Source organism: Engraulis encrasicolus, chromosome 22 (assembly GCF_034702125.1).
Source record: "Engraulis encrasicolus isolate BLACKSEA-1 chromosome 22, IST_EnEncr_1.0, whole genome shotgun sequence".
Classification (NCBI taxonomy): domain Eukaryota; kingdom Metazoa; phylum Chordata; class Actinopteri; order Clupeiformes; family Engraulidae; genus Engraulis; species Engraulis encrasicolus.
The window spans coordinates 13,938,240-13,955,108 of NC_085878.1; the positions used below are offsets into that span (position 1 = coordinate 13,938,240).

The 16,869-nt window shown below is 44.9% G+C and overlaps 1 protein-coding gene across 4 annotated transcripts in view; it reads left to right on the forward strand.

The window, feature by feature from the left end:
* The window catches only part of frmpd1b (FERM and PDZ domain containing 1b), a 48,622-nt gene extending 32,829 nt beyond the window's left edge, over positions 1–15,793 (forward strand). For all 4 annotated transcript variants that reach the window (XM_063188695.1, XM_063188696.1, XM_063188697.1 and 1 more), the window contains 12 exons: positions 1,193–1,238; positions 2,486–2,590; positions 3,166–3,261; positions 4,495–4,620; positions 5,542–5,661; positions 6,355–6,491; positions 7,360–7,486; positions 7,826–7,918; positions 8,705–8,887; positions 9,122–9,266; positions 9,382–10,383; positions 10,689–15,793. In XM_063188695.1, coding sequence (XP_063044765.1) covers positions 1,193–1,238; positions 2,486–2,590; positions 3,166–3,261; positions 4,495–4,620; positions 5,542–5,661; positions 6,355–6,491; positions 7,360–7,486; positions 7,826–7,918; positions 8,705–8,887; positions 9,122–9,266; positions 9,382–10,383; positions 10,689–13,225 — 4,717 coding nt within the window. In that variant the 3' untranslated portion in view covers positions 13,226–15,793. The remainder of the gene's footprint in view (positions 1–1,192; positions 1,239–2,485; positions 2,591–3,165; positions 3,262–4,494; positions 4,621–5,541; positions 5,662–6,354; positions 6,492–7,359; positions 7,487–7,825; positions 7,919–8,704; positions 8,888–9,121; positions 9,267–9,381; positions 10,384–10,688) is intronic.
* Positions 15,794–16,869: the final 1,076 nt, after the last annotated feature.

The window sequence follows — 16,869 nt, forward strand, 5'->3', positions numbered from 1 at the left end:
GGGTGCCAGCGAGTGAATACAGACTCCATTCGAATGAATGGGCTGCGCTCTCTCCACAGCGCCCTTTAGGTGAACTGCAGGCATGAATTGATACACTGGGCATATCTCTTTTGCTAAACCATCTCAGGACTTGGCTATATCGGCGGTTGCAACACCCTGTAAGAATGGCGTTGTTTCTAAACAAATGGTGGACTACCAAAGTTCTCTATACCTCATTTTACATGTCAACAACCCCGCAACTGTACAGAATGAAGTTTTGGGCAACTTTGAGCCTCGTAAATGGGTGGAAAGTAGAGATTTATAACGATGGCTAGACAGGTGCCGGTCCATCACAGCAGAAGCTAAATTTCACCTAGCTCTGGAATTTGTGACTAGCGCTCGGACTTCGGAATGCAGGGGACCTTTGGAGGCGAGGTATGAGGCAAAAGTTAGGGCTCATCGTCACGTTTTAACACAACGTAAGCCATTTCACACCAGATTGCCCCTTTAACCTGTCACAGGTTTTGTGGAGCACGCAAATGCGTGATGCACAAACACGGTAGACGGTTCAAGTTGGCGTGATATCTTAACGCTCTGGCATGAATGATGACATGTTGCAACGTGTGTATGTGTGCATGTGTTGGGTGCACGTACGCTTGTGTGCCTGCATGCATGAACGTTGATGTGTCTCTGTTGTGTGCATCCCTACATGCATAGTTTTGCAGTGTGGATTCCACACTCAGAGATTAGAACCAACTAGACAAGTGTTACATGTGACTCTTTATCTGTTGAGTAAGCACTGCCAAATTCTCTGTGCACTTGCATGCCTGTGTGTGCATGAGTGGGGGTATGCACGTTCATATACTGCAGTTGTTATCAACCTTTAAATGCCCCTTGTGTCAAGTGTGTGTGGGTGTGGGTATGGGTGTGGTGTGGTGTGGATGTATATGTGTGTATGTATCAGTGCATTCGCATGTGCTGTATTCGTGTGTGTCCATGTGTGCTTGTGTAGGAATGCATGTTGCGTGTTCAATAAAGGTCATTGCCTCCTCCAAACATGAACTGGTTTGAGTTCCAGAGTACCAGTCTTTCCAGTGTGGCTGCACAGCCCAGGCCAGACCAGAAGGCCACTACTATTGACCATTCCCCTGTGGGCTCGACAGAGTAACTGCAAATGTTGACTCTGGCTCTTTTTTTCTCATCCATTTCCCAGGGACAGCCAAGAATCCATTACTGTCACCATCCTGAGGCATATGTCAGTAAGTACCCGGGCCTGACGCTCCGAGACTGTGTACTCTCTCTAGGCTTCTTTTTTCTCTTTGGCTCCTCTCCTCCCTGGGCTGGTGTGGGACCAAAAACCAGCCCAGCATAGACCAGACACTCACCCTCCCTCTCATGACCCTGCTAGATACTGTGTTATGACAGGTTCAGTCCACTGTCTATGTTACAAAGTGGACGGATGGGCTTACTCATCTAGATTGTGGGCTGGTCTTAAAAGGAAAAATTAAAACAATAATAACAGGTTGTTGTTCTATGTTTTTCTCTCTGTGTACGTATGTCCATAAATAAGAAGGGATAAATTGTGTATTGACATTCTGATTAGAATATCTCAATAAAATACTTTTTCTTTTTTTCAATTAACATTAGTCATAAAAATACAGACAACAAAACAACACCATCGGCCCCTGAGGACTGTCGGCCCACTGCAAAGATGCCCTGTATGCCAGATAACCAGTGCAGCCCTGTCTCCTCCTCTCATTTAGTCTGATGCAGGACAGGAGAGTAATGCAGACAGAGAGCTGTGGGATTAAAGCTCTGGGGATCCCTTTCACAGCCAATACCATAAGCTGCTTTTAGACTTAAAAAGTAGGAGTTGAATATTCACACTTGAGAAGCACAGCTGGATTTTTTTTAAAATAGAAGGACAAGTTCCCAACAGACTAAATTAAAAATAAAAATGGAATTGGTGGGAATGGGTGGTGCCTGGGTTAGAGCATTCTGGGAAAATCCTGTCATAAATCATTCCGGGTAAAAAAAAAAAGAGTTTATAGCATGCTGAACATGATGGGTCACATTGATAGAGTGGTGTTTGTTGCTGCAGCCACAACTCAGGGGTGCATTTCTCATAAGCATAGTTGTCAGCCATTTAGCAACTTGAGTAGTTGTCAATGGGAAATTGCATTGCAAACAACAAAGTAGCTAACATAGTTAGCAACTACGGTTTCGAGAAATGCATCCCAGTTTTCCTGTTTGGACGCATAAACAAAATCAAGCACGTGTTTACTATCACTGGTGCTCTTTAGATCTTACAATTACAGTACAACCTCCCATAGACCAAGACTGTGTATCTTGCCAGTTTAAAATGAGTGTCATCATTTAAAACACGGTGTGTGTGTGTGTGTGTGTGTGTGTGTGTGTGTGTGTGTGTGTGTGTGTGTGTGTGTGTGTGTGTGTGTGTGTGTGTGTGTGTGTGTGTGTGTGTGTGTGTGTGTGTGTTTATTTCCAGGTTCCCAAAACCTGCTTGATGACAGCGGAGAAGAGAGCTCGCCTGAGGAGGAATCAATTGAAGGTTCACTTTGCTGAGGAGGTGCTGGTCAATGGCCACACTCAGGTGAGGATTTCACAAGAACAGACCCAACATAAATCACGACCACAAGCCAGACGCACAGCACACATTGCACAGAGTACACACATTTTTCTTCTCTCTCTTTCTCTCACACTCTTTCTCTGCCACCACCCCCCCCCCTCTCTCTCTATCTCTGTTTCGATTGCTTTATTTGACTGCTATAGAGCCTATATTGGGGCTCTGCAGCAAGAATCTACACAGATTTCCCCCCAACTGTAGCCCTCCCACCATATCTTTTTTCTCTCCCTCTCTCTCTCTCTCTCTCTCTCTCTCTCTCTCTCTCTCTCTCTCTCTCTCTCTCTCTCTCTCTCTCTTTCTCTCTCTTTCTCTCTCATATCTCTGCTCACCTTCTGTCTCTCTGTCTCCCTCCGCCCCTAGTTATCTCTCCTTTTCCCTCTGTATCAAACGTCTAAAATTTCTCGCGCTCTCTCTCACGCTCTCAATCTTTGTCCCATTTTCTCTTCTTCTTCTCTCAGTCTTTTTCGTTTAAAGACAGCACTGTTACTGAGTCCTTACCGCTGTAAAAAGCGAATCCAACTCTCTCTCTCTCTTGTTCCCAGGGAAACTCTCTGCTGTTCCTCCCCAATGTTCTGAAGGTCTACCTGGAGAACGGCCAAACCAAGGCCTTTAAATTTGACAACACCACCACTGTCAAGGTTTGTCTCTTAAACCTCTGCTGAGGCTGCAGAGCTTCCTGGGCCATTCTCAATTGTCACACAGAGCAAAGCTTTGTGCATTCAAACTAATACAAAAAGTCCCTCTTTGTCCAATATAATATTCTTTTAATTCTTTTAACTAGTTGAGAAGGGAATAGAGTAGACACACTTTATTAATTGTGAGGGACATTAAGATGTCCAGCAGTATACACCAGACATTTCATTATGTCCTGCAGTATATATTTAGCTGTCAAAAATGTACTTGGATACTCAAATTTTAGCTGCTGTATGCACTTTAGCTAAGATGTCATGTTCTGTTTAAACCAAAATAAATTATTTTGTAATACGATTGCAACACAGACTGCACTCATTTCTACAGTTATGAATGTACTGTATGCTGTCTCTCTGAGGAAACAACTGCATGGGGTTGTCTAAGGTTGCTGACAGCACCAGTAGGCTTGAGGACATTTACGCATGGTGTCATATCCAAATGCCCAACCAATCAGAGCCAGAGATAGATCTAAGCCAATCAGGACTAAGAGCTGCCTGTCTCTTGCTGTTGCATGAAGGGTTCTGGGGGCCTGTGTGCGCTGTGCTGTATATATATACTGTATGTATGTCAGGGACAGTGCTTATGGCTAGAGCAGACTGTCACCATGATGAACTAATTGGTCAATCAAGCTCATCTCATTCAGTTACATTAGAGTTTCTCAACGGAGGCTATACAGCCCCCCAGGGGACGTAAGGGAGTCCTCAGGGGGCCTTGAGAAGGAGATAGCTGAGATGGGGCAGCGCTTAGTTGTCATTGGGAGACATTAGTCCATTTTATTTTTATTACAAAGGGAGGCGCTGGCAGGCTCATGATGAGGTCCAGGGGGCGCTTGTTCAAAAAAGGTTGAGAACCCCTGAATTACACATGGACAGCATATCACCCAATATCTATGGTCATACATTCAGGAGGAAATATTAATACATGCATTGTTGTCAGTGCACAACAATACGTTATCTGTATACTGAATACTGAATCTGTCACCCAATTTTGGTCTGTAAATATTATTACACATAATTCCTCAAGGCATACTACATGGCCACAATATATAGTAGGTCTAATTATTGTAGCTCACCATGTTCCATACGTCAATATCAAATAAAATCAATTGCATAATCAGACACACCAATCATTGTATTATCAGTACATGGCATGAATCAGTGTCTTCCTTTGTGTTTTTTTAGGACATCATCTTAACTCTGAAGGACAAGCTGTCTATTCGCTCTATTGAGTACTTCTCCCTGGTACTGGAACAACAGTACAGCATCACCAAACTTCTGCTGCTGCACGAAGATGAACTCATACAGAAGGTAACCGTTCATACCAAATATTAAACACAGAAGTGGCCTTTTGTAAAACCGTAGCTACGATCATATATGTGTATGTACTGCATGTATTAATTATGTAGAAAAAGGGAAACACGTACACGTACTATTTATTATGTGTTTATTTACTATTTGTGTATATATACAGTATGTGTGCTGTGTACTCTGATGGAGGCACGGTGACATTGTACTGGAAGGGACAGCCTCAATGATGATCTCGTGCTTGGACATACAGTGTACACACTGTTACAATTACCTACATTGTGTTCTTGTTTGTAATGTAATGTTTGTGCATTTAATATGGTTGGACCATACTGTTCTGCACATCTGAGCCCTGGGGGTTTCTATAATAGAGTCAGGATTCATTTTCAAACTTATACCTTTATTTATGACAAGAAAAAGATCATGCTGTGTGTGTGTGTGCATGCGTGTGTGCGTGCCTGTGTGTGTGCGTGCATGCCAAGACACTGAAGTACCAGCCATTTGTTGAGTCAATCATGGGTCTTGGGTATAATTTAAAATTAACTTGTATTGTATTTAATTTCCTTGGATATATTCATAAACTGGCAATGCAAGGTTTGCAACTGGGTTATGCCGTTGAGTGCTAAGAGACTAGTCAAATCGATCTGCAGAGATCATTTCACTGCATGTTTTTCTTCTGTAATTCTATGCATGACAAACAAAACTTCTTGTATCCTAGTAAAGACTATTGGACTCATTACTTTTATATGATCTCATTTGCCAACCTGCAGAGATTTTCCAATAATGTTTGAATCTGTAATCCTTCCCTATGTGACGATCCAAATAAAAGAGCTAAACTGTGTGTGTGTGCGTGCGTGCGTGCGTGCGTGTGTGCGTGCGTGCGTGCATGCGTGCGTGTATGTGTGTGTGTGTCTCTCTCTGTAGGTGGTTCAGAAGAAGGGTTCGCATGACTACAGGTGTCTGCTGCGGGTCTGCTTCATCCCCAGAGACCCCCTGGACCTGATGCAGGACGACCCTGTGGCCTTCGAGTACCTTTTCCAACAGGTGAGCCTGTGTCTGTGTCTGTGTCTGTGTCTGTGTCTGTGTCTGTGTCTGTACGTGCGTGTGTGTGCATGTTTGTATGTGTGTGTGTTAGAGAGTGTGTGTGTGTGTGTGTGTGTGTGTGTGAGAGAGAGAGAGGCAGATAGTGTTTGCATACTGTTAATGCATTGGTGCTTATGCATATCTTTGGTTAATGTATGTGTGAGGCTGTGTTGGTCGTTGGCTGATTATTTATGCATGCCGTGCTCTGAGCATGTGCCTAGTTATTGTATGTCTTCTCCCAAAGGTATTCTTCCTACATCAATAACATCAATAAATGTATATGTGTTAGTACATGTAAGTGTGTGAGTGAGAGTGGGACTGCTAGAGGGGGCTGGGGGTGGGGAATAGCTGCAGAGACAGTCAGTGTGTAGTGTGTAGTGTGTGTGTGTGTGTGTGTGTGTGTGTGTGTGTGTGTGTGTGTGTGTGTGTGTGTGTGTCTGTGTGTGTGTGTGTGTGTGTGTGTGTGTGTGTGTGTGTGTGTGTGTGTGTGTGAGAGAGAGAGAGAGAGAGAGAGAGAGAGTGTCTCTCAAACCATGTGTGTGTGTGTGTGTGAGTGTGTGTGAGCCCTGAGACACCCATGCATGTGTGTATGCTTTTTAACATAAAGAACATGTGTGTGTGTGTGTGTGTGTGCGCGTGTGCGTGTATGTGTAGAGTGTGGGGGACGTGTTACAGGAGCGTTTTGCGGTGGAGATGAAGTGCAACACGGCTCTGAGGCTGGCAGCGCTGCACATCCACGAGAGGCTCGCCAGCTGCGGACAGACCCAGAGGGCCTCCGTCAAGAACATCTCGTAAGGACAAACACAGTCACACACACACACACACACACACACACACACACACACACACACACACACACACACACACACACACACACACACACACACACACACACACACACACACACACACACACACACACACACACACACATTAGGTTCAGGTGTGAATACATCCATGTTCACTCATGTGCAAACACACACAAGTTGAATCCTGTTTACTTGTTTTATCATATTACTGTATTAACTTACACACATATGCGTACTTAACATACGTGACATAGACAAATACAGTACATGCACACACAAATGCACACATGCACACACAAATCATAAGGAAATGTGAATACTGTCACATTTACAGTATCTTTGGTTAGACTTTACTTGACGCTAGCATTATAAGCGTGACATAAGTGTTATAACACAGTTGTGCATGTGTCATAAACATTATGTCATTAACCTTTAAGAGTGTACTGTCACTCCGATGTGACGGAATGTTCAGGCAGTGAAACTTCTATAGAATTCTGGGTGTCATTCAATAAAATATGGAATTGTAGAATCTTGCATTGTTATAGAATGCATTCTTTTTATAGAATGCTAAAAAACCCCAGTGACATTCGGTTATTGTACTGACAGCCCTAACAATGTAAATTTTTTATTACCATAAAACATTTATGACATGACATCACGTTTATGACTGTGGCATGAGAGTGTTTTGACACCATTATGACTCTGTTATGTCATGCGTACAAGTACATCAAGTAAAGTGTAACCGTATCTTTTCCATATGATTACCAAGAACTATAAAGGATAAAGTCATGAACCCACTCATAGCACTGCCAAAGCTAATAGTACAAACTGTTCTCCATTTAAAATTGCAGAAAGGAGTTTGGTCTGGACAGCTTCATATCTCCCACTCTGCTGAGAAACATGAGAGAGAAGGACCTGAGGAAAGCACTGAACTATCACCTCAAAAAGATCCAATCTCTTCTGGAGCCTCGCCAGAAGGTACAAATCACTGCTCTCTTTCTCTCTCTCTCTGTCTTTTTTCGCAGGCCTAGTTTTCTTTTTCTCTGTATATCTGTGTGCGTATGTGCTGGAATAAAAAAAACACTAATGGGAAAGAGAGAGTGAGTGAGTATGTGAGTACTGTATGTGTGCAGTATAGGAAGAGAGGAACAGAAAGTGAGTGTCGGTGAGTGTCTGAACAACCGTAAGTGTGTGTGTGCGCACGCGCGCGTGCACAATGCACATGTATACATGGTGTGCATGCGTGCAAGTGTGTATGTACAAATGTGTGCTGTTTGCCGTTGCCGTTACGTCAATAACGGTATTTTTCATACTCAGGTGATCTCCTTGGACCAGGCCCGGCTGGCCTACTTGACCCAGATGGCTGAGCTCATATCGTACAGTGGAAGGTCTTACAATGCCACCATGCTGGTAAGACTATAGCCCAGTTTTAATATTGCTTCTTTATTATTACTGCCAAAAAAGACAGGAAATTGATCGCAAGGCAATCTCATCTATCTCCCTGCCAGAGCCTCAGTAATACCAAGGAGAATATGGAATGAATATTTGATACGGCTCGCTTCGAATTTTATCAGTTGGCAAGAGGAACAACATAGTCTTTGTGCTCCTCTCCGTGAAAAAAGAAGAAAACATAATAAAAAAATCAGAGGGGGAATAAGAAAAGGAACATGTAGTATCCAATTTGTCTTTATCTCTGATGCTGCAGTTTCCCCAAATGTAAGGAGAGCGAGGGAGGAGAAAGGGAGAGAGAGAGAGAGAGAGAGAGAGAGAGAGAGAGAGAGAGAGAGAGAGAGAGAGAGAGAGAGAGAGAGAGAGAGAGAGAGAGAGCTGAAGGGAAATCTGTGTAGATTCTTGCTGCAGGGTCCCCATGAGGCTCTACTGCAGTCAAACACAGCAATCCAAAACCGTGAAAACTGAAAGTGAAAACAGAAGAAACCGATAAGTCAGATGACTTATTAAGTGCATTGGATTTATTGAATTGAATTAAATGCCGAAGAGAGGAACGGAGAATTGTGAAAACACAACTCATGACTAACTTGGACTTACTTGATTGGATGAGAAACAAAATGTCTTCAAGCTCCAAGAAGAAGTCCATTTGCTTGTAACCAAATCCTTTTTGGATAACATTAACATGACCTGGATGATTGAGAACCTTCACAGACAAAAACAGACTGTTTTCTGTATGTTGTGCTCCAGCTCCAGGACCGTGAGTCTCTGGTGAGTCTGCTGGTGGGGGCTCGCTACGGCATCAGCCAGGTGCTGAATCACAAGCTCAACATGATCTCCACCATCATCGACTTCCACTACATCACACGCGTCGAGCTGCTCTCCGAGTCCGAGAGAGTCAGCATGCTCAAGATCTACCTTCAAGATATCAAGGTAAGGACACATGCTATACATAAATACACACAAGTACAATATGGTACACTGATCAATAGGTATGCAAGATGTGCACAGCACAGCAAGTGATATGGTCCAAAAAGAAGCTCTAAGCAAAGCTCTGTTGTCTAACATGACCTGGATGAGTGAGCATCTTCACAGCGTTACTTTCGATCTCATTTCACCTGTTCTCTTCTGTCCTTTTTCTCCTCTCTTTTTTCGGCGTCTCTGTAGCCATTAGCGTTGCTGATGGATTCTGTGGCTGCTAAGGACCTGGCCTGCCTGTTGTCGGGTTACTGCCGGCTTCTTGTCGACCCCAATATGAACGTGTTCCGCTGGGGTGCCCGGCCAAAGATGCGCCGTATCCCACTTGAAGAAGGTAAAGATGGAATTATGTCATACAGTTGAGGCTTTTAAGAAACAATGTTTTCTATGAGCACGTCATTACGTAATGGATACTGTCAATTAATACCCTGTCATGTGTTCTTTCCCAGAATATTTGTCACGTCTCGGTAGTGACTCAGATGATTCATCAGATGAAGACTATCCCATGGACCCACAGCCTTCAGAAGACTCTCCCTCCACCCACATCAGCAGAGACGTAGAGGATGATGAAGGCGAGGCCAGAGCTATAGGAAGCAAGCATGGCAAGAGAGGCAAAGTCAGCGTGATAGTGACCAGAGCCGAAGATGAGGACGAGGAGAACGGTAACATGATGTTGTGCATGGCAATGGCAAGTTCCCGTGGCGACGATGAGGATGAGGAGATATCCCTGGAGACCTTCCTGGAGACGGCCTGGTACCACACTGACCCGCGGGTCAACAGCAGTTTCTCAAGCCTGTCAAGTAACTCGCTGAGCGCACTGGAGGAGAACTTCAGGGCTGCAAACCGTGCCCAAGCCCAGTTGGTGGCGTTACGGGAGAAGAGCAAAGCCATCAGTGAAGCCTCCAGTTTAGACGTCCACAGCCCATACCTGCTAGAAGTACCTGGGCGGCCGGAAACTTCAGGAGCCTCTAACTCACCACAGAGACCTTCAAAACTAGTATACAGCCATGACCCAGTCCTAGGCTTTGCTGACCTCTCCCAGGCCGACTCCCTCCCCAGCCCCCCTGAAGCCACTGATGACGAGCTGGACGATGACAGCAGAATGGATGACGATGACGCCAATAGGCCGATACCCAAGACGCTGACTCGATGGAACACCCAGTTGGTGACGTTGGACGATGACAGCGTGCATGATCTTGACGAGGAGGACAATGACATCAGTATCCATGCGGTCTTGGTGAGAAGCTACAGCCGTGAAGGTAGAAACCAAGGCTCCAACTTGACTTACGGACAGGTGTACTCCAATGAAGAGGTATCTCCTCGGAGAGAGAGGCCTTCAGGGGCTTCTCAAGCTGCAGCACGGATCAGAGACAGCGTGTCGGAATCAGAGGATGAGTTCTTCGACGCCTCTGATCGCCTAACTCCACCAATAACAGACCAAGACCTTAGAGGTAAATAAAATCTGTAATTAAAAACAAATATTTAATATGGAAATGTATACCAAAGATTTCTAGAGCATTATGCTCTCAGCTCTAGATTCTTTGCTGTATACTGTATACTGTTTGCATAACTGTTGTATAACCAGCTCTGGTGTAGCTTTCATGAATTTTAATTAACTTTTAATACTAATAATGGTATTACTAATAATTAATTTTAATTGCAGGTTTACAGCTGTATGCGATTCTACCTGTTTTTTTCATCCTCTTCTACAGCTGTTACATGTTCTAATATCTTTCCCTCTCTTTCCTTTTGTTAGATGGGATGACCACACTAAGAGCCCAGAACAGCAATCACATCAACAACAGGATGGTTGTCAAAGCAATGACTCATGTAAATGGCCTAGAGAAAGAGGCTGAGGATGACAGAGATGATCAATCCTCAATATCATCATTCCAACAAGAGAGGTCGGCTTTGGACTCTGACACTGAGTCCATGTTGGGAGGCTTTTTGACCTCTCATCCTACCGTGGCCTGCCTGCTGGATGATCCCGACGAGAAGGATGACTCGCCAGTGAAAGAGAAAGGGTCCACACCAGTGAAGAACCATGGCTCCCCCCATCAAGAAATGAAGCAGCCTCATAATCAGTGCAATGGAGACATACCAGGTAGAAACAAACATCTGTCCTCAGAGTTGCTGGAAATGGAGCCTGACACCATGGAGTTTAAACCTGTAACCGCAACTGGTCCGCTTCGCACGTCTCCAATTATTACAGCTGTGCGTCAAAACCAGCCCTCATCAGCTCCCGGTGAGGGTACGAATAGCACAGAGAAGCAGACCAAGCAACCGAATGGAATTCCACCACCCATAAGGCCAAAAAATAATCTACTGTTGAACGTTCCTGACTCGGATGGCGTTTTGGCGCTTAATCATGATTCAAAGATCTGTGGAAATGGGTCAGTGGTAAAAGAACGCTCTCCCGTACATGGAAGAGCGGGCCGGAAGTCGCCACAAATGTTATATCCACCCCCAAGGAAAGAAGCAATCCTCACTCCAACCGATCCACAACCAGGTACTCCCATGTCAATGACCCCATCCCCCCTTCCCCTGCCTGTGCAACAGAAATCACCTTCCGATGTTAAACCTGTGGATAATAACAAGAAAGACACCCCACTACCTGGCCCCCCCAATGGTCTGACCTTCCCGTGGGAGCAGAGAAATGGCATCTCCCCATCTTCAGGCTTGAGCAAGGGGGTCTCCATCAGCCATGAAAACCTACGGACAGACAAGATGGACGCCAACAAAGTAAGAGTAGGCAGCGCATCCACCACTCCAACACCAACTCCCTCACCGCTGGTTCCTGTCAGAAGCCCCATATGTGGGGAGTCCAAGGACCCCACGGTGAGCACGAGCACGCCTGTCCTCAGTACGCGAACTGGATCCTCAGGCCGCCTCTCAACAGCAGCTCTTCGCGGGAGGATCCAAGATCTTCCGTGGTACCTGACCCGGTCTCAGGAGATCCTAGGTACCGCTGCACTGGAGACCACCACCTCTGCTACAGAGCTGAGCATGGTGGAGGAGAAGAAGCCACCAGAGCCCATGGTCCCACAGCTGAAGGAAACCAAGAGCATCCCAGCTGCAACTGCAAGAGTATCCCAACAGCAACCAAGATCATCCCCTACAACTGTGAAAAAAGCCAAAGAGGAAGGTGCAGAGGTAGTCATAGCAAAGTTGAAAAATGGACCAGAGGAAGTGACGAATGGGAAACTGAGAGGGTCTATGGAATTTATGGAAAGGAATGGAACGTACAAGCATTTAGGCTCTTGCAAATGCGAACAGCCCCAGTCTAACAGACTTAATCATCTCACAGTCAATACTGAGGACCCTCCTGTCCCCACCTCCACTCCCAATCGCGAACCGTGTGGCTGCCGCACAGTTTACGCTAACTGCTTCAGTGGAGAGGCAGAGGAGAACTGCAACTTTGACGATGAAATGACCGTCTACGAATTCTCCCAACGGAAGCCAATCAAGAAACCTTCAGCGCCTCCCCCTCCCCCTCCAGTTCCAGCCCAACCAGTTCCCCCAACAGCAGCAGCAGCAGCAGCGTCCAACCCCTCTAATCCCACCATCCTGTCCCTGTTGAGAGACACACCAAACCCGCTGTCCTCTTCCTCAGAGCTCAGTCCTCTCCTGACACCCCTTCGCCCCCTGGAGCCTCGTCCTATGGTGCTGGGCCGACTGGGGGACCCCCTACGCGACCTGCAAGGGCGGCGGTACAGCAGCGGACAGAGGGGAGCCGCCGGTCTGAAAGCAGGCTACACCAGCTTGCACAGTGACATTGATGAACTTCTGACGGTGCTAGCAGCTGGTATGTCAGCCACATCAGTGGCGCCCCCCAAGGGACAGCAGGGTAATTGCAGCGAATCTGGAGGAACAAACGGTCACACCCTGTCGGACGCCGAGCGCTGTCTGCTGCAGACAGAGGCACGGAGGCTGGCGTCAGGGTGCCAGCGAGCCACACGGGTAGGCTGGGCACCTGATGACGCCCTGCTGTCGCTTGGCAACAGCTTCAGCGCCCTGGTGTATTTGTCTGCTGCCTGCCTGCGTGTCTCCTGTGCGCATTGCGGAGGGTCCCATGGGGACATTGACGGGAAGGAGGCGCTGGGGAAACTTCAGGAGATGGTGGGGTTATATAAGGAGTTTGTGGCTGCTGTTGAGACTGCGAGAGAGGGTGAAGGGGTCCGGGTGTTGGCCAAGCAATGCACGGTCCTCATCTCGACCGTCTTCTCCCTCACCCAGCTGTTTAGGACGCGCACGCCAGACACGGACTACGGACTCTCGCATCTGAGCTTCTGAACTCATCACACGTTTGATGGTGTGTGATTAAAAACTGAAACTCGTAAAAGTGCATGCACTCAGAGTTTTAAGACAAAACAAAACAAAACAAAATCCCTGAGACTGCAAGATGTAGCAAAAGGAGCGATGCGAAGGATGACTCCTTGGGACGGGCCTGGGTGGTCCGGATCCAGGAGCTGACGCTGCTGCTCCCAATGAAGGGCTGAGTGTGTGCTGGCACACAGAGAGACGGGTCGGCACAGGTACAGGTGTACACACAGCTGTTTGTGTGGCTTGCATATCCTGCATGCTGGAGCTGCACTTATCTGGCTGCCCCCTTATTAACTGATAATGGCCAATTCACCAGGCAATAACAGTTGCCAGTTCAAAGGGAGAGAGGCCACCTCGTGGACTTTCACAAAGTGCAGTCTCCCTCGCGTACTGTGGTACTGTGGGTTATGCGTTTGTACAAATCTATTTTCTAACAATGTACTCTATTTCTTCGATTATGTACAGTATGTATTTATGTATTTATTTTTACATTCGGTACACTACATGTATGTGTGCACGACGGTTTGTTATATACAAAATTCACGTGTTACAGTCTCCTCAACACTAACTACAAAATGTACTTGTTCTACTATTTGTGAGTAATATCCTACCTCCAATCTGACAGTTGTTAAAAACCCAAGGAAAACTTATAGTATTATTCTTTCCTGTTATTAGTTGTGCTGCTTCCGATCCAATTCAGATACTCTTAGATTTAGAGAGGAACCTGAAACCGACTCACCTTCCCTTCCTCTCCTCTCTCACCCCCAGACTGATAGTGTACAGCTAGTAGTTATTATTCAAATGCATATATGCAGTAATATATTAGTCCACCCAAAGGTTGTTGAAAATGGGAAGAGGCAAAAGATAGGGAAGTGTTTTAATGACGAGAAAATGCTATGTTCTATACTTATGTGTATGTATGTGTCTATGTAAGAAGATGTATGTTCTATACGTGTACTGTATGTATGTATGTATGTATGTATGTATGTATGTATGTATGTATGTATGTATGTATGTATGTATGTATGTATGTATGTATGTATGCACTGTATGTACTATATGTATGTACGTATGTATGGACTCTATGTATGTGTGTATGTTGGATAACATACTCTATGTATGTGTGTATGTTGTGTATGTGTGCATGAATGGATAGATGGTTGGATTTATTGAATTGTTTGTCAATGAGAAGGTTTGGCTACTGTTTCTTTGTGGTTACTCATCCTTTGCCATACTAACAGACTGTTTGATTTGTTGATCAGAGTGATCGAAAAACTAAATAGCACAAAAAAGTTGTCCCAGAGAGTAGACGATTCTGGATAAGGCACAGCTCAAACTTGAGCCAGGGTCTTTTACCAGGGTCAGTTGTTTTTAGTGATGTTTTTTCACTTAAGTTTTCACGCTTTTTAAAATTATTTATTATGCTATTACGTAAGCCTTTTGGCTCCTCAAATTGTCCTTAATTTGCAACTATGCAAGTGTCATTTGTTTGTTAAGATATTGTCCCCAATTTTCCTTTTGTAAGAAAAAAGTATTGCCAGAACTGTTAATGATCTCAAAGCGTATTTATCGAGAGAAAAAAAAGAGGGCTTCCCAAGTAAACCCAAGCCTTATTCTTGATCCTTGGGGGTCTTTTGAAAGATGTTTACTATCAGTATGAATTTTTATTTGGATACAGTTGGATAATAATGACTTTTGCTATTTAGTCCCCATTTTGCCTTGATGCTGTAAAACAAAATATTCATTGACATGATCTAAGTCTATCCTCGGAGCTGTAACGCTTCATACTGCGGCGTCAGGTTTATATAATAATACTAGTACTGCATATATATACACGGTGACTCGCTGTTCTCATACAACTCCTCAGGGCCAGAAGGCGTACAAGCTGGCATTTTCTAGGGCAGAACTGTTTACTTTAATATCAGCCATATGGCTCGGAGTGTCAACAACATGGAGGAGAGGATAGGAAAGGATGCTGTTACCGTTACCTCTTCCTTCTGCCCGCCTCGACCGAATCTCATGATGTTGGTAGAAATGTCCAGTAGGTAATAAAAACGGTGATGTGTAAGCTCTGCGGAAAGCTGAGGAGCTGCAGCGTCAGCCAAGCCAGCCAAGAGGATTGGATGGAACAGCTGACCCTGGAGCACTGGGTCTGGTTCTCGTCTGGCCCAAAACTGGCCAGGAACTCTTCCAAGGAATCCTCCCAGGGCGCAGCTGTTGTCTTGAACACTGCGCACCATAGACATGGACAGTGAGCTCAAGCTTGGTGAGCCTGAAAATAGCATTTGGGGTCAGGGGTTCAAATGACCCACCAACCACCACTGAACACCACCACCACCAGTGTGAACATTTGATTTGTTTTGGTAGCATGCTGGCACAAGTTAATAAACCATGTCTCTGCACAGTTTCTTAATTTGTCATAGCAACAAATAGCACCTCTGAGAAAATGCATTCCCATGTTAAAAAAAGCAGCCGCCTACTTCAATGACTAGACCTTATTTGCAATATGTAGCAAATAAAAGCTGAGGTTGTATATGATGAGAATTGTGTTTGGTGTCCTGATTGAATCATAATTATAATGTGCATACCCATCTCTCTGAAGCTTTATAGCAAAGGGTAGCATGGGCAGAATGTGATGATACATGGAAAAAAAGAGATTTAAGTGATACTGTGAATTATGCTCAAAAGGGAAAAAAAACTAATAAGAGATTATGGGAAATGTTTTATTTACACTAGTCTGCAGCATGAACAACAACAGAATATTAGGGAACTGCATCTTGAGAGTTCTGATGCAAGGTCTCACATTTCATCCTCATTTTTCTTCAATGATTAATCCATTTGGTTTTCCTTTTATCTGCATCGCACGTCCGCACATCCCCACGAGGGGATTGACAGCCCGTAACACTGCTCTGCTCTCTCTGACTGGACTGTCTGCGCAGAGATTACGGATTGAGGTTAGGATTAAAATGAAATGGAGCAAGTGATTACATCCCGATAGCAAGGAATTTAAAAGCAGAGGAGCTTTAGTCTCTCTCTCTCTCTCTCTGTGTGTGCAGTTTATTCAGTACACTAAAACACTTGTCATATTTAAATGATAGATATTCCCTTTCCGCTGACTGATATTGTATTTAAATACTATAACCAGCAATATCTGATATTTGAATTGAAATGGCAGGCTTTTTATGCCGGAGTTCAGCAACCCTGATTTCTTGGCCTACATGTATTGGCTGAGGAGCAAAAACCTGCTCTTTTGTTGGAAAGAGGTCTGTGTGCCTGCCAGAGTGGACTCATTCATCATGGGTATGTGTTTGCCTGCTGCTGAACTCTATGAGTCAATATTTGAGGTGACATGCGATATTTTGTAACCTTCTCTCTGGCATGGAGAAACTGGACCAAAATGAAACACCTGCTCTTAGACGTCAATCTGTGCCATGTTTGAACATCTGTTCAATACACAAAGGTTTCAAAACCAAGGATTGCTGAGAACTGCAAGTAGGCCTCAGCCTAAATGCAATTTCTAACATAGTAAAGCAAAATGTTTCTTTAACCTGAAAGTGAGTGAGTGTGTGTGTGCATGCGCGGACATGTGTTAAGACGTAACATGTCGTAAAATG